This window comes from Nipponia nippon, unplaced genomic scaffold (genome assembly GCF_047370975.1).
Source record: "Nipponia nippon isolate SJK-2023a ecotype South Korea unplaced genomic scaffold, ASM4737097v1 scaffold_4, whole genome shotgun sequence".
In the NCBI taxonomy this organism is placed as follows: domain Eukaryota; kingdom Metazoa; phylum Chordata; class Aves; order Pelecaniformes; family Threskiornithidae; genus Nipponia; species Nipponia nippon.
This window is the reverse complement of record NW_028262358.1, coordinates 112,874,260-112,892,364: the sequence shown is the minus strand read 5'-3', so window position 1 is coordinate 112,892,364 and position 18,105 is coordinate 112,874,260. Positions and strand designations below refer to the sequence as shown.

General features: G+C 38.2%; 1 protein-coding gene across 1 annotated transcript in view; it reads left to right on the top strand.

The window, feature by feature from the left end:
- Positions 1-18,105, top strand: part of NBAS (NBAS subunit of NRZ tethering complex) — a 186,011-nt gene that overhangs the window by 95,380 nt on the left and 72,526 nt on the right. Inside the window, exon 41 of the mRNA XM_009466291.2 lies at positions 12,447-12,676. Within this exon, the coding sequence (XP_009464566.2) occupies positions 12,447-12,676 (230 nt within the window). The remainder of the gene's footprint in view (positions 1-12,446; positions 12,677-18,105) is intronic.

Genomic DNA, 18,105 nt, shown 5'->3' with positions numbered 1-18,105 from the left:
CATAGGGGAAAAACAGCATGTGGAATGGTTTTTAAATTGTCACATGCTGATATGTGTTTATCTTTTTTTGCATTAATGAAAGCAAGGTCAAAAGAAGAGTGCTTTGAACTTGGGACTGAATATGTAGAAGTTTGTGGTGATCTTACCGGAGTTCATTCTACAGGCTTGACCCGGCTCCTAAGGCAGTTCTGTCACTTATTTATATAAGGTTGACCTTGATTATAAATATAGCTATATTAAGCCAGAGAAGCAGAACTCTCAGCCGTGGTCCTTATGCTACAGCTTTAGCTAATATTCTGAATGTAGGATGTTGAAAATAAAGACTTCATTTGAACTGGAAATAAATACTGTCTAAGAAGGCTGTATACAGGAGGAGAGAGAGAGACAGATCTTACAGGCTAGCAGATGTATTTCCCATGTTGTATGAGGTCTAATGGCTTTAACCTTATTACATGGCACTGTAGTGCAGCTAGAAGTTAAGTCTGTACACATGAGGTGATCTCTCTTTGGAAATCAAATGCTCATTAAATGGTTGCATGTTGGTTTGTGTTTAATAATAATAACCTGTCACATTCCTAAATTATCATAGAATCATAGAATGCTTTGGGATGGAAGGGACCTTTAAAGGTCATCTAGTCCATCCCCGCTGCAATGGGCAGGGACATCTTCAACTAGATCAGGTTGCTAAGAGCCCCATCCAGCCTGGCCTTGAATGTTTCCAAGGATGCGGCATCTACCGCCTCTCTGGGCAACATAACATGGTCCAGTGTTTCACCACCCTCATCACGAAAAATGTCTTCCTTATATCTAGGCTACATCTACCCTCTCTTAGTTTAAAACCATTACCCCTTGTCCTATCGCAACAGGCCCTGCTAAAAAGTTTGTCCCCATTTTTCTTATAAGCCCCCTTCAAGTACTGAAAAGCCGCAATAAGGTCTCCCCAGAGCCTTCTCTTCTGCAGGCTGAACAACCCCAGCTCTCTCAGCCTTTCCTTATAGGAGAGGCGTTCCAGCCCTCTGATCATTTTTGTGGCCCTCCTCTGGACCCACTCCAACAGGTCCATGTCCTTCCTGTGTTGAGGACCCCAGAGCTGGACGCAGGACTCCAGGTAGGGTCTCACCAAAGCAGAGTAGAGGGGCAGAATGACCGCCCTCGACCTGCTGGCCACACTTCTTTTGATGCAGCCCAGGATACGGTTGCCCTTCTGGGCTGCAAGAGCACATTGTCGGCTCATGTCCAGCTTTTTGTCTACCAGTACCCCCAAGTCCTTCTCGGCAGGGCTGCTCTCAATCCCTTCATCCCCCAGCCTGTACTGATACTGGGGATTGCTCCAACCCAGGTGCAGGACCCTGCACTTCACCTTGTTGAACCTCATGAGGTTCACACAGGCCCACTTCTGAAGCTTGTCCAGGTCCCTCTGGATGGCATCCTATCCCTCAGGCATGTCAACTGCACCGCTCAGCTTGGTGTCATCTGCAAACTTGTTGAGGGTGCACTCGATCCCGCTGTCTGTGTCATTGATGAAGATATTGAACAGCACTGGCCCCAGTACGGACCCCTGAGGGCCACCACTTGTTACCAATCTCCATCTGGACATCAAGCCATTGACCACTACCCTCTGGATGCGACCATCCAACCAATTCCTCATCCACCGAACAGTCCACCCATCAAATCCATATCCTACCAATTTAGAGAGAAGGATATTGTGGGGCACCATGTCAAAGGCCTTACAGAAGTCCAGATAGATGACAGCCGTAGCTCTTCCCTTGTCCACTGATGCAGTCGCTCCATCATAGAAGGCCTCTAGGTTGGTCAGGTGTTATTATGAACTTAACTCACTAGAAATAATATATACATTTTTAATCTCAAACTGAATTTGTGTACATGAAGTTTTACTGGAGTCTAACATTGATTGCAATACTGACAAGCTGTGTCAGACAGTCTTGTTTCATTCTGTCTTGGCATTCAACTTTTTATCCGTAAACTCATTGGCTAGCACTAAGTCTGCTATAGACGCTACAATGGTAGTGCTCTTTATTGTTGGCTTATGATGGATTTAAAACATGACCTTCTTTCATTACTATTTTCAGTCCTGATTCAAGCTATTGACTCCTCTTCGGTCCTTCTTTCTGTTTGGTTAGTGATGCTGAAAACTAGCAAATTTCCTTTGACGGTGTAATTTCTCCCCTTTGCTTCACTGTTTGAATTTTCTGTTGTATGTTCTGCATCAAGTTCAAGTTTCTTTGCTGGTCTTTAAGTTGCTCCACTTGCTTTTCATGCTGCTGTTTATGCCTAGCACTTCTTACCTTTTTATATACCAGGCTGTTTGCTTGTGCATGTTCAGATACTATTACTCATTAATACTTGGGGGGGAGGGGGGGTGTGGGGAAATCTATCTCATTTGGTATATGCTTCTGTTTCTGAGTCCAGTGCACATCTGATGGTTCTAAGACGAAAATTGGGAAAGATCACAGTATAACTCCTTGAATCTATGCTGTGCTGTTCTCTCTTCCTTTGACCTTTCTGCATGTGTGTGGAGTCTGTGACTGAGAGGAGAAACAGGGAGAGGGAGGGCAGTGGGGGAAGGCACCATGAATGAGCCATTAACTGGCAGACTAAGAACTGATCTTGGGAGAAGTTTTCTTTGTTTTTTTTTTTGTTTTTGTTTTTTAAGTACTAAAGTAGGCCAGACACTGTAGTCTTCGTATGTAGCATGACATTTGAATAATTCACAGAGCTCAGTATCATCAGAAAACTTATGTTCATTGCTCATCCCTTATCGAGGTCGTTGATAAGAGTGGTCTCAAAACCTGCCCCTCAAGGACTAGCTGCTGGCTCTCCCCTATCTGAAAAGTTATCACTGAGCTCTCACCTCTCCTTTCGCCAGGTTTCAGTTCATAAAAGGACCTTTCTTCCAGTCCCTTGGCAACTTAAGTTTCCTGACTGGACTTTGACGGGGAAACTTGTCAAAGAATTTTGGAAGATCTGTGTGTATTTTGCCACAGGATTCCATTTGTCCATGTGCTCACTGACACCCTCATAGCCCTCCGGCAAGCTAACAAAGTGGATTTCCCCTTACAGAGGCCATGCTGACTCTTTCCTACCAAGCTCTGTTAATGCATGTGCTCAGTGGTCTTATTCTTTGTTATAGAGTCTGACACCTTACCAGGGATGGAAATCAGACTTGCTGGCCTGTGGTCCCTGTGAGGATCCCCTTGAGATCCATTTTTAGATGGGACTTGCACTCTGGCACATCATTTTTTTTTTTTATAACATTCGTTGATGCACCTTAGCCTGCCGTTTAATGTAATTTCACATTTGTGTTTCTTGAGTACTGAGGGGTGAAAGCCATCTGGTCATGGTGGTGTGCAAGCACATAACTTACCGAATTGGCCTGATGCTTCCCAGGTGTGTTCTTCTAACTCATCTAGCTCTTCTGAGCTCTCTCCCCTACATCTTCAGCAGTGAGGGCTGACACAAAGATCTCATTGATTTCCTCTGCTGTGGACTTACCAATGAGTGTCCCTTTCACACTGTGTCACCAAGTGATCCTACTGTTTCTCTACCTGGCGTCCCGATTTTGAGTGACTTTTCAGAACTTTTTGCTATCAGCTTTACCCTTCTTTATATGATACTTTCCAGGTACATTTTTGTAACCCTTTTAGTTTCCTCTTTGGCCTATCACATTTTGTGAGTTTTCCTCATTGATTTACTTATTCCTCAGTAGTATTTCAACAAATAAACTCACATTTTTAAAAATTAATTAATATCTAAGCTAACAAAAATTGAGAGATCACTAAATGCTACTATGTTTGAAGGCTTAAAACTCAGGTAAGCTCTCTTGAACTAGCAGTCATTGTGGACTTTTTTGAACATCTTCCAGTGTGATCCCTGAATTAGTAACCCAGCAAGTAGTGACACTGCAGTCAGATTGTCACAACTGTGTTCCTTTGGTTGAGGTGCGTTTGATATAGATAAGCCAGTGTTTCACAGGTCCTCGTATTTCTTCGTTAAGCACACAGTACTACCAAACATCGTCATTCTTAGTTGGGACCAAATAATATTTAGGTGACTTAAAAAATCACTATTATTAAATAGTTGTTTGGGGGGGGGGGGGTGTTCCCATTTTTTTTTTCTGCAGGATAAATTGTGCTTGAGAAAAAGAGATGGTTACAGTGTTGCTTTTTTATTTTTCAAGGGCTCATAAGCTATTCTGTTAAATCCTGCTTCTGAAAGCAGAGCAAGTGTCGTTCTTGAGCCAGCTGTTCAGAAATACTCTTTTAGAAGAGAGAATCTTCAAACTAGCCTTTCATTTCAGCAGAGGTTTGAGGTCTAGCTTGCCTGTGTTCCTCTGGAGACATATTTGTGGCTTTTCATGCAGGGGAGGTACTTGGGATAAGTGCTAATGCTCTCCTTGCAGAGGGTTTTGTTCATCTCTGGGAAACAGTATAAAGGTGACCAACATCTTTTTGAAGTAGTCTTCCCCTAGTCTATTGGCTTTATCTTCCTTTTACTTTCCCTTTCTGTGCTTCTGTAACTATTTTCTCCAGTCAGTGAGCATCATTAATTTTGCAAGCAGCCTGATTGAAATTTTCTATAACATACTTCATCTCAGAATACAAAATATTTTAGCAAAATTTATTTATTTATCTGGGTTGGCAATATAGATAACTTGTCAGACAACGCTGAATTCCCATCCAGTGAGAGAGCTGGCTCCTCCATATCTTTGGTTTTTGGTGGGGTGTTTTGTGGTGGTTTGGGGTTTTTTTGTGTTTGTTTTGGGTTTTTTGTTGTTGTTTTTTTCCATCTTGGAGAGTTGAAGACAAATGCTAGATTAGCCTGAATAAATGTAGCCTAAGAAGCAATTAATGAAATTATGTATCGCAATAAGAGAAGGTGGTCGCTGAGAAACTCATGCTTCTACTCAGAAGTGCTAACAGTGCCTCTGGATTAGGATGCAAAGATATTTGACTTCTGGCATTTTAATAACTGTCAGGGAAGAGGAAATTAGGTGTTTTGTTTTGTCATGTAGCTCACAGAATATTTAGTTTTCAAGCTTTAAATTAATAAGATATGGAAATATTTGCATGTATCCAGTCAAGTAACTGTACAAATTAAAAGGATACCATATCTTAGGAAGCTAAAACATACTGTACTAAAGTTTTGCAGTAGGAATGTATGCTTGTCCCAAAGTCTGTAAGTGCTGCCATATAGATCAAGATTAAAGACATATTCTAAAAGAATAATCAATAACATAATTTATTAAAAAAAAAAACACAATGATTTTTTTAGAGAAAAGGGAGATGGATAGAAGGTTAGGATAATTACCTAAACTGTGACATTATTTACTGAGAATAATGCTGACTGCAAATGGGAAATGAATTATGTACTATGAATTTAGTAGGCACTTTACTCAAAATTATGTAGTAATTTTCTATTTTCAGAGGTGTTCTTTCAGTTGACATTTTAACCTTTTATATATCATGTGTTAGTTCGAATAAAACAGCTTTCAGGTGAAATGACGAGATGAGATTTTTCTACCTAAATCTGACTTTTCAATATCTTACCCAATAAGAGAGAGTCTGTAAGAGAACACGAGGTAGAAAAGAATCTATCAAAACATTTTCTCTTGGGACAAATTATTCCTCACTCTTGCTGGAAGAGCTGATTAAAATCAAAGCAAAAAAACCATTTAAAACAGAGCACTAGAGCAATTTGTTCAACTCTTCAGACACAAGTCATTTAACATAACTGAGGAAATAACTGTCTGGATAACTTTTCAAATTATTTTTATGTTTTATTACTTAACAGCAGCCTCTTGCATTTTTTTTTTTCCTGCAGCAGTACTGGCTTCTCTATCGGAAACTGTGTTGATTTAACGTATACCTAGTTGTTTTGTTTGGGCTTAAAGTCACTTTGTTGTCATTGTTTCTTCTGCTGCTGGCTATTAAAACATCATGTGTTACTTTTGTAACTAAGTTTTATCTGCTAGGAATTTACCTTAAAATATCTTCAGTACAAATTCAAGACAATTTCTAGAATATGCAGATATTAACATTCAGTAGTCTACAAATACTGCACATGCCCTGGTTAACTATATGATTTAATTTTGTGATGGGTGGCTGTTTGACATAAAACCAAAATGTATAGATGAAATCAAATTTGTTAACTGTGTTTTCTTCCCAGTTTGGAGTATTCTGATAATTCTAGCCAGTGTTTGTGGTACCTCTGCAGATAGAGTTAAAAAATCCTGCAGAACATGGTTTTGTATAATAGGTACTGTACGCTGCATAATCCAATTCTAATACTATTTTTAATGTAATTTCTGAAGCAGAAATAAAAACAACAGGTAATCTTATTTTAAGGTTGTGTGCTAGTAACATCTGATTCATAATTCAAAACTAACAGCTTAACTCTCAATTCTTTCTTATTCAGTCTCTTCTGGGGGCTTTGTTGGCAGAAAATATTCCTCGGATTCCGCTTTCATCACATCTTTAATCATACCAGCATCTTGAGCAACCTTTTGTCCTTTTAAGATCCAGTTAGTTTCCCAGCATAATGATCTTGAAGCAGCAGCTGAGTGTGAAGCCCTCAGTCACCTGTGTAATCTGCATTTTGTATAACATGTTATAAATTGTGTCTGTATAACATGTAAGTTTGAGAGTGTTTTAAACTTGGCCACTTCAGGTGAGAGCTAATGGTACTGGCTTTTAAACTGTGATCCAGGAGCATTTGTTTTATACAGCTACTCATCTGGAATGAAGTTTTAAAACATCCAGTTTCAGTTCTTGGAAAAAAGAGAAATCTGAATTAAGTCTGTGGTGAAGGTGAGAAAGGAAGCTATGGAATTGGAGTCCACGGCTGTATTCCTGGATCTACAAAATCCAGATCTACATTTTTGAATACAGTATGAAATTACTTGTTTGCATCACCCATGTACAGTACTGTGGTGACAAGCATGTTTTAAGAGCATGAACACGCTTTAAAATCATTAAATATACCTGAAACATTAGAGTATGTTGCAAAAACTTCTGATGGATCATTTAAGATTATAAATCTGAAATAGAAAATTGTTTTAATATTGTCTCAATGTATAAGACCTACCTACAGGTTTGATAATTGAAGATTTATTGCTCAGCCCATCTCTACTTCATTTTTTTGGTAGTTTGTGCAACTTTATTCTGACGCATTTTGTAGCTTATAAAAGGTATTCTAGTAGGTATCCTTATATGTTGACTTGGTGTGGTTTCACTGGTGGGTGGTGGGATTTGCTGCTTCCTGTATCCATTTAAAAATGGTTGTGAAAGCTGATCCTGAACAAATCACTCTTGTCACCCGACAATATATGTAGCTGCAGCAGTGGGAGGATGAAGAAAGTTGAGGTATCCTTGCATTTGAGTGATGTGACAGTACAGGTTTTATTTCTGAGATGTTCTGGTCTTCCATCTCGGCCATACACTTTATCTTCTGCTTTGAGCAAATCAGACATGAGACAGCTGTGATCTGAAAGGTAGGCCACCCCAAATCCATATGGTGCTGCATCTAAGTTAATGTACTCTTGACTCACGGCATGACAACAGATTCAGTTGAGGACAAGTGTCATTGATTTAATTAATGAATAGCTGTCCTATGGTGGGATGGATTTTACTTCTTGAGTGAACAGGCACGTTCAGGATTTTACTTCTTCAGTGACCTATTTATTTCCTGTAAATCTTTTTTCCTGCTTTGGTACATGAGGAAAAGCGTAGCCTATATGTGCTTCTCTTCGTTCGTCTTTTCTTTTTTTTCTCACCTCCCCTTCCATCAAATTTATAGCACATAGAATCTCTTGCTACAGGTATTGTGGCAGTTTCTGCAAGGGTTAGGGAGAGCTCTCCTCTTCTCCTTGAAATGTAAGTGCTTTCCAGAGGTGTAGTTTGCTGTCCTTAGAAGCACTGGAGATGGGCAACAACTAGAGACAGGATGGTGATCAAAGTGCAGCTGTGTCTGCAGCAGGAATTTTACACCCTGCTCCCTGGTGTCTCTTGCTTTGCTCATGTGCTGTCATCTCCTAGTTTTGCTAACCATTAGGGTTTTGCTTGGTTTATGTGTCTTCCTCTGTAGCATTATCTCTTTCTTAGGATCACTTAAAACAATTTAGAACAAATCTGGTGTTAACAAGGATCTGAGCACAACTGACGTGTCCTCTTGCATTCCCATTCGTATTCCTGGAGCTCACTGCAGTTGCAGCTTTTGACCGTTACTAAAAGATTACAGTTCAGAAGATGATGGAAATATTTTGCAACTTTAATCCAGAAAGGTCCACAACATCAGTTATGTGTTCAGGTGATTGTGAGCAGATTAGCCTCAATGATCTGAGCAGCTTTTCTCATCAGTGTTCCTAGTCATTTCTATATTACAGTCTGAAGATCATTTACATTAAAAACAAAACCAAAAGAATAATATTCCTTTTTAGAGCATTTTGAAATATTCTTGGTCTTAAAATAAGTAAACAAGCTAAATAGCCTTACAATGATCTAATGTTATCTCAATGATGTGTATACATTAGAGCTTTTTAGTATTTATCTCTTACCATAGCTGCAAAATTGTTTCCACTGACTGAGAAGGAGAGGAACAGGAGAAAAACTGACTCATGCGACTGATGTGTATGGTCGAATTAAGTATTTTAAAGAGATTTGAAAGAAAAAATAAATAGCAATTTGCCAGGAAAAAAAAAATCTAATTGAAGATTGTTTTAGGTATCAAGGTGAAAAAATTCCCAAATCAAAATCTCATCTCTTTTTCAAACCAGTGTTGCTTTTATAATATCACAGTGACATACAGATTCTGAAGGGCTTCACAGGTGGGACTCCCAGAGGATGGTCAAAGAAAAATACTGCTTTAAAACATCTAGTCAGGCAGACCCTGATCCCCAGCTGAGGCTTACTGGTAATGGCTGGTGGTGTGGTACTGACAGTAACTTGTCCTGATCTGTGCTGAGTAAATCTCATCTTATAGTTTGGTTTTTGTTTCTTAATTGTTTGTTTGTTTTTTGACAGATAACATTAGAAGGAGAACAAGTTGAATATGACTTCTTATCTGTCTTACCTGTCAAACTTCATTTGTATTTAACACAAATTGCTGTAGAGATTTTTCTAAGTACCTGTTAGAATTTTAAGAAAGTCAAAGAAATTGTAAACCCTATGAATGCTGCAATAAGAGTCAGCCTTTACTGATTTTGCTAATTTCCGTTATGGCCAGCTATTATTACTAGCCAGTTATTATGGTCTTTTCAGTTAAAAACTGTTAAGACTTTTTTGAATACTGGCAGTACACCTATAATGATCTTTCCATATTAGTGTTTGTTAGAACAGGAATCATGTCTGATTGAGCTAGGTATCTAATGGATGTAGAAACATTTGTGCTTATCTCTTAAAAAGGATATATTATTAAAAATGTGAAGATGTGAAAGAATTAATACTTAAAATTACAAAATACAAGTTCTACACAGCTTGATACCAAACACTTTAGGTTTTTATGTTTTCTTGTTGAGCTTGTGTTGAATGCCTAATAAATACTGTGCAAACAACATCGTTATTTAAGAAAACATTTTAAATCTATTAAAGGATGACAAATGTGAGAGAAGGAAAACTGTGTGTGTTTCCAGTAAATTAGTTTTGCAAACAACAGTAACTTGGGAAAGACTTTTTTTTAATAGATGAAAAAAAAAAAACCCGTAGAAAGTCTCACATCAGGTATCAGTGTAGGCTCTTGCATGAAACTGGCTATGGGATTTCTGTAATTTTTTTTGTGTCTTGTTCGTCATATGTACATCCAAGGATCACATTGATCATTTAAACAACATGTACATCAGATTATCTTCCACTTCCTTCTCTTTCTCTCCTTCTAACAGTTTGTCATCGTTATTATTTGTGGTGGTACTACTGTATCACACAGTAGTCCTTGATCCAGATTTTTTTTTTTATTTTATTTTTATTACAACCTAGTATTGAAACAAGACGTAGAAGAGGTTCAGGTAAGAAAAACAGTGAAACGGTACTGACCAATTTGATAGAGAGCATTCCTGGCAGAACTGCAGACTTATTACATCTTTGTGAGTATTATCTGGCAAAAGTATTAGCAGGAAAACGATTAAGCTGATTAGATAGCCTTAAGGTGTTCCTTTGAAGCAGGAACAGGCAGTATGGAAGATTGCACACAGATGCTCTTAGGGAAATGTAACAAGCAGGGAATAAAGGTTGGTGCTAGTGGTACATGTCATTTAAGAGTGACAGCTTGGTCAGAATGTTATGGTTGGAAGTAAAGTGGCAGTTTTTTATTTCTTTTTTTAAACAGTAATTTCACATTTAAAGAGGATGATTGGCCAATGTACTGCAGACAAGGGTAGACCAAAAATAAAATGGTTTTAATCTACCTGTCTCAGTAACTAGTACTATTTTGAGTTATTGTTGTAAATACTCAAGTTTTGTTCTATCTCAAGGTGGAAAATTATGTGCTATTCAGGAAACTTATTAAAAATGTTATCTTTTCATCTTCAGAAGCCATTTCTCAAGGAAGAGTTCTGGTGTATTTGTTTGGAAATACTTCCAAGATTCTTTGTGTGCCTTATGAACAATCCAGTGGGCTGTGCACTGGAAGAAGAGTGCTGACATTGGATTCTACTCCTCTTAACTGAGAAAGGGGAAACCTAGCAAAAGAGAGCAAATTTACCCTCGTAGGTTGTCAGAGGGACCTGCCTTTCTCAGTGGACTGCACAGAGGATTTAGGCAATTATGTTAAACAGGTTTCCTCATCTTGCTCTGATTTTCCCTGTCTCCATGCTCGCATTCTAGTGTATCACCTAAAATGAGATACCAGGGTACCTAATAAGCAGTGGATTGGTTTCCAGCTGATATAATTGTATTGTAGAGGCACTGCTCTGCTTGCCTATCTCTTTTCTGAGGTTTTATTATTCTGTTACCAATCTCCTAAGCAACCTTGAAAGAGGTATTGGTGGTGTTTATGGAATCAATGAGTTTGCAATGTTTAGAGGGCTCCAGAAAAATATCATGCGGAGAGGAAAAAGGATGCCCTGTAGCATTTAATATGACTTGGTGAGCAGCCTGTCAGTTAAGACTTGAAAAGAAAAAAAGAAAAAAAATCAATTTAGAATGCCCTGCAAGTCATAGAAAAATTCAAGTATGCCTCAAGGTTCAAACATTTGGTGCAAGTTTTACCCTGCTGTGCGCTCTAGTTGATGTTCATGAGTTTAGCTTCTAATTTAGCAGAATCATTCTGTAATAAAAACAAAGTATATTTGTCCAGTACACTCAACATTCTTGAGATCACAGCATTTAAATCAGCTGTTTGTTTTAGAAAATATTTCAATTACAGTTGGCATCCTGAGGTATTTTCTGGTGGCTCTTTTGGCAGCACGCCTTCCTCAGTAGGGGCTGCACAAAAGTCACGGTGCTTCCTTGTGGGCATTGTGCTGCTGGTGGCCTTCTTTTTCACAGAAGAGAGAAATGAAGGTATTGAGCGTGCTGAGTGATTACATATCTCACACAGCTGTGTTCGAGTGGAGGTGCCTAGACATAGCCACTGTCCAGACTTTGAGATAATTGGGAACTCCATAGTGTATGCATTCCTTTTTCATTTCAAACACACAGAGTGTTCATATTCTAAATAGTTGCTTTAATATGTGAGTTTTTGACTACAGAAGTTACTGGTTGATTAAATATGCACTTGATGCATAATTTCTAATGCCGAAAAGTAAGTTTCATTTGTGGTGAAGGTATTTCAAAAACAAAGGTTGTCCTGATCCATGGATGATCAATATTTAATTATTTGAATGTTTCAGGGTGTAGGCAATGCCTCATGCGTAATTTGCAGATCCTGCAACACTTCTCATTCCTTGAAAGTATCACAGTGCTCAGCACTTAAAATGCTAAGCTGTTCTTTTATTAATTCTGTATAATAGAAGTGTATCAGAAATTCAGTAACAAAAAAACCCAGTTTGCAATATTGCTTGCATTCTTATTTTTGAGATAGAATCTCTGTTTTAGAGTAAACTTGTAGTGTTTGTAATTGAGGAGAAATTTGGTAAGTTTTCTTTGATTTGTTGAAGTGTTTTACCAATCATTTGCCTAGTTCAACATTAATTAAAACAAGGGCTTTAAAACCAAATAAATTCAGTCATAGTGAAGTATTTGTTAGTATTAATTGGTTAGGTAAGTTTCTGTGAATTTTTGTAGCATATGGAATAGCCTAAAACTTTCCAAAAGGGCAAATTTTAAAGTCGTAGCAAATAGCAATTACAGAAAGCTTGGAATTCTGTTGTACTTAAAAGTTCTAATAAATAGAAAAAATATTTCAGTTCTGAATGCAGAGATCAATTACAAAATGGTAAATTTTTCACAGATATTTACAGTGCTTTTTTTTTAGTTTATTTTCAATTATTTTCACAGGCTGATCCAAAAGAGCTGATTCAGATGGTCACAAACCATGTTACTCAGTATGGCTCTACAGACTGGCCTGAAGAAATTGCAGCTTTGATCAATCAGCTGCATTACTACAATGAACGACTACTGGATTTCACTCAAGCTCAGATTCTGCAAGGACTTGGCAAAGGAGTGGATGTGCAGAGGTTTACGGCAGATGGACAGTACAAGAGAGAAACAATACTAGGTTTGGCAGAGTAAGTAATGTCTATTATGTTTATTTTCTTTATTTTAAAATGGAATTACTTTAAGCTTTAAATCAGGAAAGTAAATTGAAAGTAACGCTGACCTTTAGAAGGCATAAGTTACCACTTGCTTTAGATATTTACACTGTAATGCTGCTACAATTGGAGCCTTTTCAGTTCAACTACTCCACTTAAATGAAATGTTGCTCAAATAAATGGATTGATAACTTTTAATGGAAGCTAGAACTCTTTGTTTGATAACTGCTAATATTAAAGTTAGTGAGGGATGAATGAAATCAGAGCATAGGTGGAGGTCTGATCTTTTCATTTCCTGTAAACCTGCTGTAGCAGTCTAATAGGGTATGCCTAAGCATCAAACTTTGTAATGAACTATAGTTTTAAAAAAAAAAGTTAGCAAACTGTATTTTATTTTTAATAATTTAGTTAAACGTAATGTACGTTACAATATTTTGCCCCTGTAGTCATTTGGAAGTACTGAAGCCTTCACTGCACATGTTCTGATATTTAGAATGCTTTTGTCTCACCTTTCAGTTACCCAGAGTAGAAAAAAAGAAGATATAGGATGGTACTGTCTTTTCATTTTAAAAAAAAGTTTAACATCTGTATGCAGGTACTTAAAGCTGTGAACAAGTCATGAATATATACTTGAACTCTTGTTTTGAAGACAATTACAGTTGAATAACTGCTAGACTGTTAAAGGAAGAGTTCTGTGCAATAAGAAGCTTTTAATATAATTTTTAAACTACTCTGTGAATAAAGCTTTTGAAGAGCATATTTAGGTGTTTACAGCTTTCCACCTGTGTAGCTACTCATGGCTACAATTCCAATAGAAATTTGTTAGTAAAAAAACATTGATATGAAATGCTGAATAAGAATAGTAGTATAACCTTTTTTGAACACTAAGAAGGCTGCTGCTTTGCATCTATAAAATCTATACCTGTATAGATTTTTGGCACTGCATTCGTAAAAATAGCTAGTAAGCATCTTTTAATGTTTCCATTGGAGTTACCTGTTTTGTATATATTGTTCACTGAGCAAATATATTGGTTGTATGTTACTAGGTGAATGTTACATCTTGATGATTATCTACAGTAACTTCAACATAAAAATCCTTCTGATCTTACAGATACTTAGTTTGGATGCAGCATGCTTACATTCTCTCTAAGTGTCCTTTAGATAATCTCTTTCATAAAAATAAAGTAAATATGAAGAGAAAGTTCCTTACAGTAAGTAGAGATCGAAACATAATATGAAAGGGTTAGTAAAAATAAGGCTTCATAGCATGTGGGTGAGCATGGTAGTTCCATATTAGGCAGTTGCAAAGATCCAGTTAAGTAATTGTTCAGTGTACAGCTTCCTTGCTTTAATCTTCTCAGTTGACTCTTAATCTGCTTTTTCTAATGAAAACAATGTGCAAATTCAATCTAATTGTGTAGCATATTTTTTCTTATTTTTGAATTATCATGAAGTGCCTCATGTTTTTAATATTTTATGAAGTGCTCTTTGCAGGAATAACACCTGGAAGAGATGGTATCTTATTTACAAAACAGCTTTGCACTAGAATGAGCAATTTGCTAAAACTATTTACCAAATAGTTGTCAATTTTATCTTCCATATTTGGTGTATTGTCATTAGAGCTTATTATGCATTATTTATCAAATATTTAAAGATCTGGGTGCCTCACAGACTTAATCAAGGTTTGTTCTCAAGCAGTTAACAATTTATTTGGGCAAAACAGAACCAGAATGTATCTGGAAAGGAATTGGGGAAACTAAAGCAAGACTGAATGGGAATTGTTGAGTAATCAGGTGGTCCCATGTAGCTTCAAGCTAACTATGGTGTATAAGATTTCTGAATTATTCTTTGACTTGAGGCCAGCTTTTAGGTGGCTTTTTTTCATTCATTTCTTTTTTCATTCACCTGCTCTGAGGTCTTCAGCCCTTCACTGCTTCTCTTAAAATGTTGAAATCAGAAGTTGATTTTAGTGATTTTAATACCAATTTCTTGCTTATGTCACTGATCTGAAATATTTATTTTAGATTTTTAGAAAAATTGTGCGATTATCAAGCAATCTGAATTTCATAACTTAGTTTGTGCTTATTGTGTTCTCAGAATGATTTTGGTGCATAAGAACTAGGTCTCTTTCCAGAAGACTAAACCAGAAGGTCCTGTATAAAACCACTTTGAATGTACTTCAGCTCTTACTAGTAACAATAGCTTTTGAACCATTGTGTATGCTTTTGCTATACTGCTCTGCTCTGTTGGCAGTACAGAGACAGCCTTTTCTTCCTGATACATTGCTGCTGCAGAACTTAACAAACAGCCGTAGCCTTCCATCTCATTTTCCTGCTTCAAACATGAGAGAAAACTAAAGGCTCTTGGCTTAAATCTTTGTTTCACTTCTCCAAGTTGGATTTCTTTTTTTTTTTTTTTTTTTTTAAAAAACATTTTTTTGAGGACAGATGACAGGAAAAGTGGATCTCATGTCCCTTTATTATGATTGAATCCACTGGTGGTTCTAATGCTTCGTAGCTGATTGATGCCAACAGAAAATGTTGAAGACAGTGATTGTGAGCAAACACATGCACATCTGTGATACAACAGAGGTTTTAGAGAACAAGATAGAAAAAAAAAATGCTCTGAGCTGCCAAATGTTTATTTTTGTGAGCCTGAAGACAGTCAGCAAAATCCCAGCTGAATGCTACTGCATAGGCATATTTTTTTGATGCTTTCAGAGGAATTTTTTTTGATACTTAGGAAATGCGTGCTAGCACACAGGCAGGGTGGCTGAGACCATCCACAAGAACTGCTTCTGACTGCTTTTGCACCAGTCTGGGTGCAGCAACACAGAGGAAGTACATCCAAACTGTGCCTGCACCGGAGTCTGCAGTGGGGATTTCCCTGGCTGTTTTTTCAGCTTTTCATTGTGTAGCAACTACTTGTTCTTGTCTTGTCAGTATTATCTTGACAATGACCAGCTTGTTACTGTTCTTCATTTACACAATATCATTTCCTTAAACCTCCATTGCCTTATGCTGCCACGGCATGCCACTCTTAAGACAGAAAGACAGGATTTTAGTAAGGTTTATAAAGTTCTAGGGGGAATGGATCCCACTAGCTCCAAGAGCCACTCCTGATTTGTATGACTGACTGAGTTATTGTGCAACTAAAGCATTCATATCATCTTCCTCTTTCACTGAATCACAGAATCACAGAATGGTTGAGGTTGAGAGGGTCCTCTGGAGATCATACGGTCTAACCCCTCCGCTCAAGCAGGGCCACTTAGAGCCAGTTGCCCAGGGCTGTGTCTGGATGGCTTTTGAATACCTCCAAGGATGCAGACTCCGCAGCCCCCTGGACAACTTGTGCAAGTGCTCAGTCACAGTAACGAAGTGTTTCCTGATGTTCAGAGGGAACCTCCTGTGTTTCAGTTTGTGCCCATTGCCTCTGGTGCTGTCACTGGGCACCACTGAAAAGAGCCTGGCTCTGTCCTCTTTGCACCCTCCCTTCAGGTATTTATGTACATTGATGAGATCCCTGCTGAGCCTTCTCTTCTCCAGCCTGAACAGTCCCAGCTCTCTCAGACTTTCCTCAAAGGCGCGATGCTCCAGTGCCTTCATCATCTTTGTGGCCCTTCACTGGACTCTCTCCAGTAGCTCCATCATTCATTTCAGAACTGCTCAGTTCATTTCAGAAGTTGTAGTATTTACTTTTTCAGTAAAGGGTTATTAGATCATTCCTAAAGATCACCTTTTCCTTCTGTCAAGATATTCTGTATCTGAATTGATGATACAAGGAAAGTAATATATTGTATTTTTTTTTTTAATAATTAATGAAAGTATTGAGATCAGTTTTGAGGACTAGCCTGCAGAATAGTGCTGTTAACCTCATCACCTCCAGTGTACCTTTTCCTGAATGTCCTCTGTTATCTTCTGCTTAGCCAGTGGCATACTTGCTGTGCAGTTCTTGCATCAGTCTTTGCCTTCACTTTGACTAGTAGTCCCTTGCTTGACAGTACATCAAATGATTTCTGGAAAAGGCAAAGGAATGTAAGTTTACGTGTAGTGATTTGGCGACAGCTGTTGTGTATCCCTGGTTAAAAGAAGATCTGCTTTTATGTACTGAATGACAACCTGCACAAACTGTGGCTACTAATCTGGAATTCGCAATGTAGTGTTGTCATGGTACTTCTCCTTAATGTCAAAAAACAGAATAGAGGATCTGCCTTTAATGATTAGATTACTTTTTTTGAGTATTTCTGAAAAAGTCTAGATCATCATCTTCTTAAACACATTTAACCCCAGCTGGCAGCTAAGCCCCACAGAGCTGCTCACTCACTCCCCCCCAGTAGGACAGGGGAGAGAATCGGAAGGGTAAAAGTGAGAAAACTCATGGGTTGAGATAAAGACAGTTTAATAGGTAAACCAAAAGCCGCACATGCAAGCAAAGCAAAACAAGGAATTCATTCACTGCTTCCCATGGGCAGGCAGGTGTTCAGCCATCTCCAGGAAAGCAGGGCTCCATCACGCGTAATGGTTACTTGGGAAGACAAACACCATCGCTCCAAACGTCGCCCCTTCCTCCTTCTTCCCCCAGCTTTATATTGCTGAGCTGACGTCATACGGTATGGAATAACCCTTTGGCCAGTCTGGGTCAGCTGTCCCAGCTGCGTCCCCTCCCAGCTGCTTGTGCACCCCCAGCCTACTCGCTGGGGGCGTGGGGTGAGAAGCAGAAAAGGCCTCGACTCCGTGTAAGCACTGCTCAGCAGTAACTGAAACATCCCTGAATTATCAACACTGTTTGCAGCACAAATCCAAAACATAGCCTTATACTAGCCACTATGAAGAAAATTAACTCTATCCCAGCCAAAACCAGCAAAACATACATCGTTGCTTGCTGGGTTAAAAAGTGTTCTGTTTGCATTGAAGTACTGAGTCTAGTTTCAAGAGGCTGGGTACAGGAAGCCGTGCAGTGCTGGGAAATCAGAGGGAAAGTGCTGTGGCCATTGGAACAGAAGAGACAGGATAGAGTGTGAGATTTTTTTTCTTTTTTCTTTCTTTTTAAATGTATTTAAACAAATACTTTGTTTATCTTAAAATGTATATCTTTTAATGCTTGTGTTCTCCCTCCTTTAATTTGCATGCATGGTATTTGGTGCAAAGTGCCTAATATTTTTCAGAGGTTGTTATAACTAAGAGTCATTACAAGAGGGCTGTGGGGTTTTTGCCTTTTGTTTTTGTTCTTTTTTTTTTTTTTTAAACTATTAGAGCAATAGTTATAATGCAAAGGCTATTCTGATAGCTGGTTGTGAAGTTTTTTCATCATTACGTTCTTTCTTGGCATTTTGCTTTTCTGCTCTGCATCCTATATCTTATTTTAATTCTACAATATGTATAGCAACTGTCACAGTGGAAAGTAAT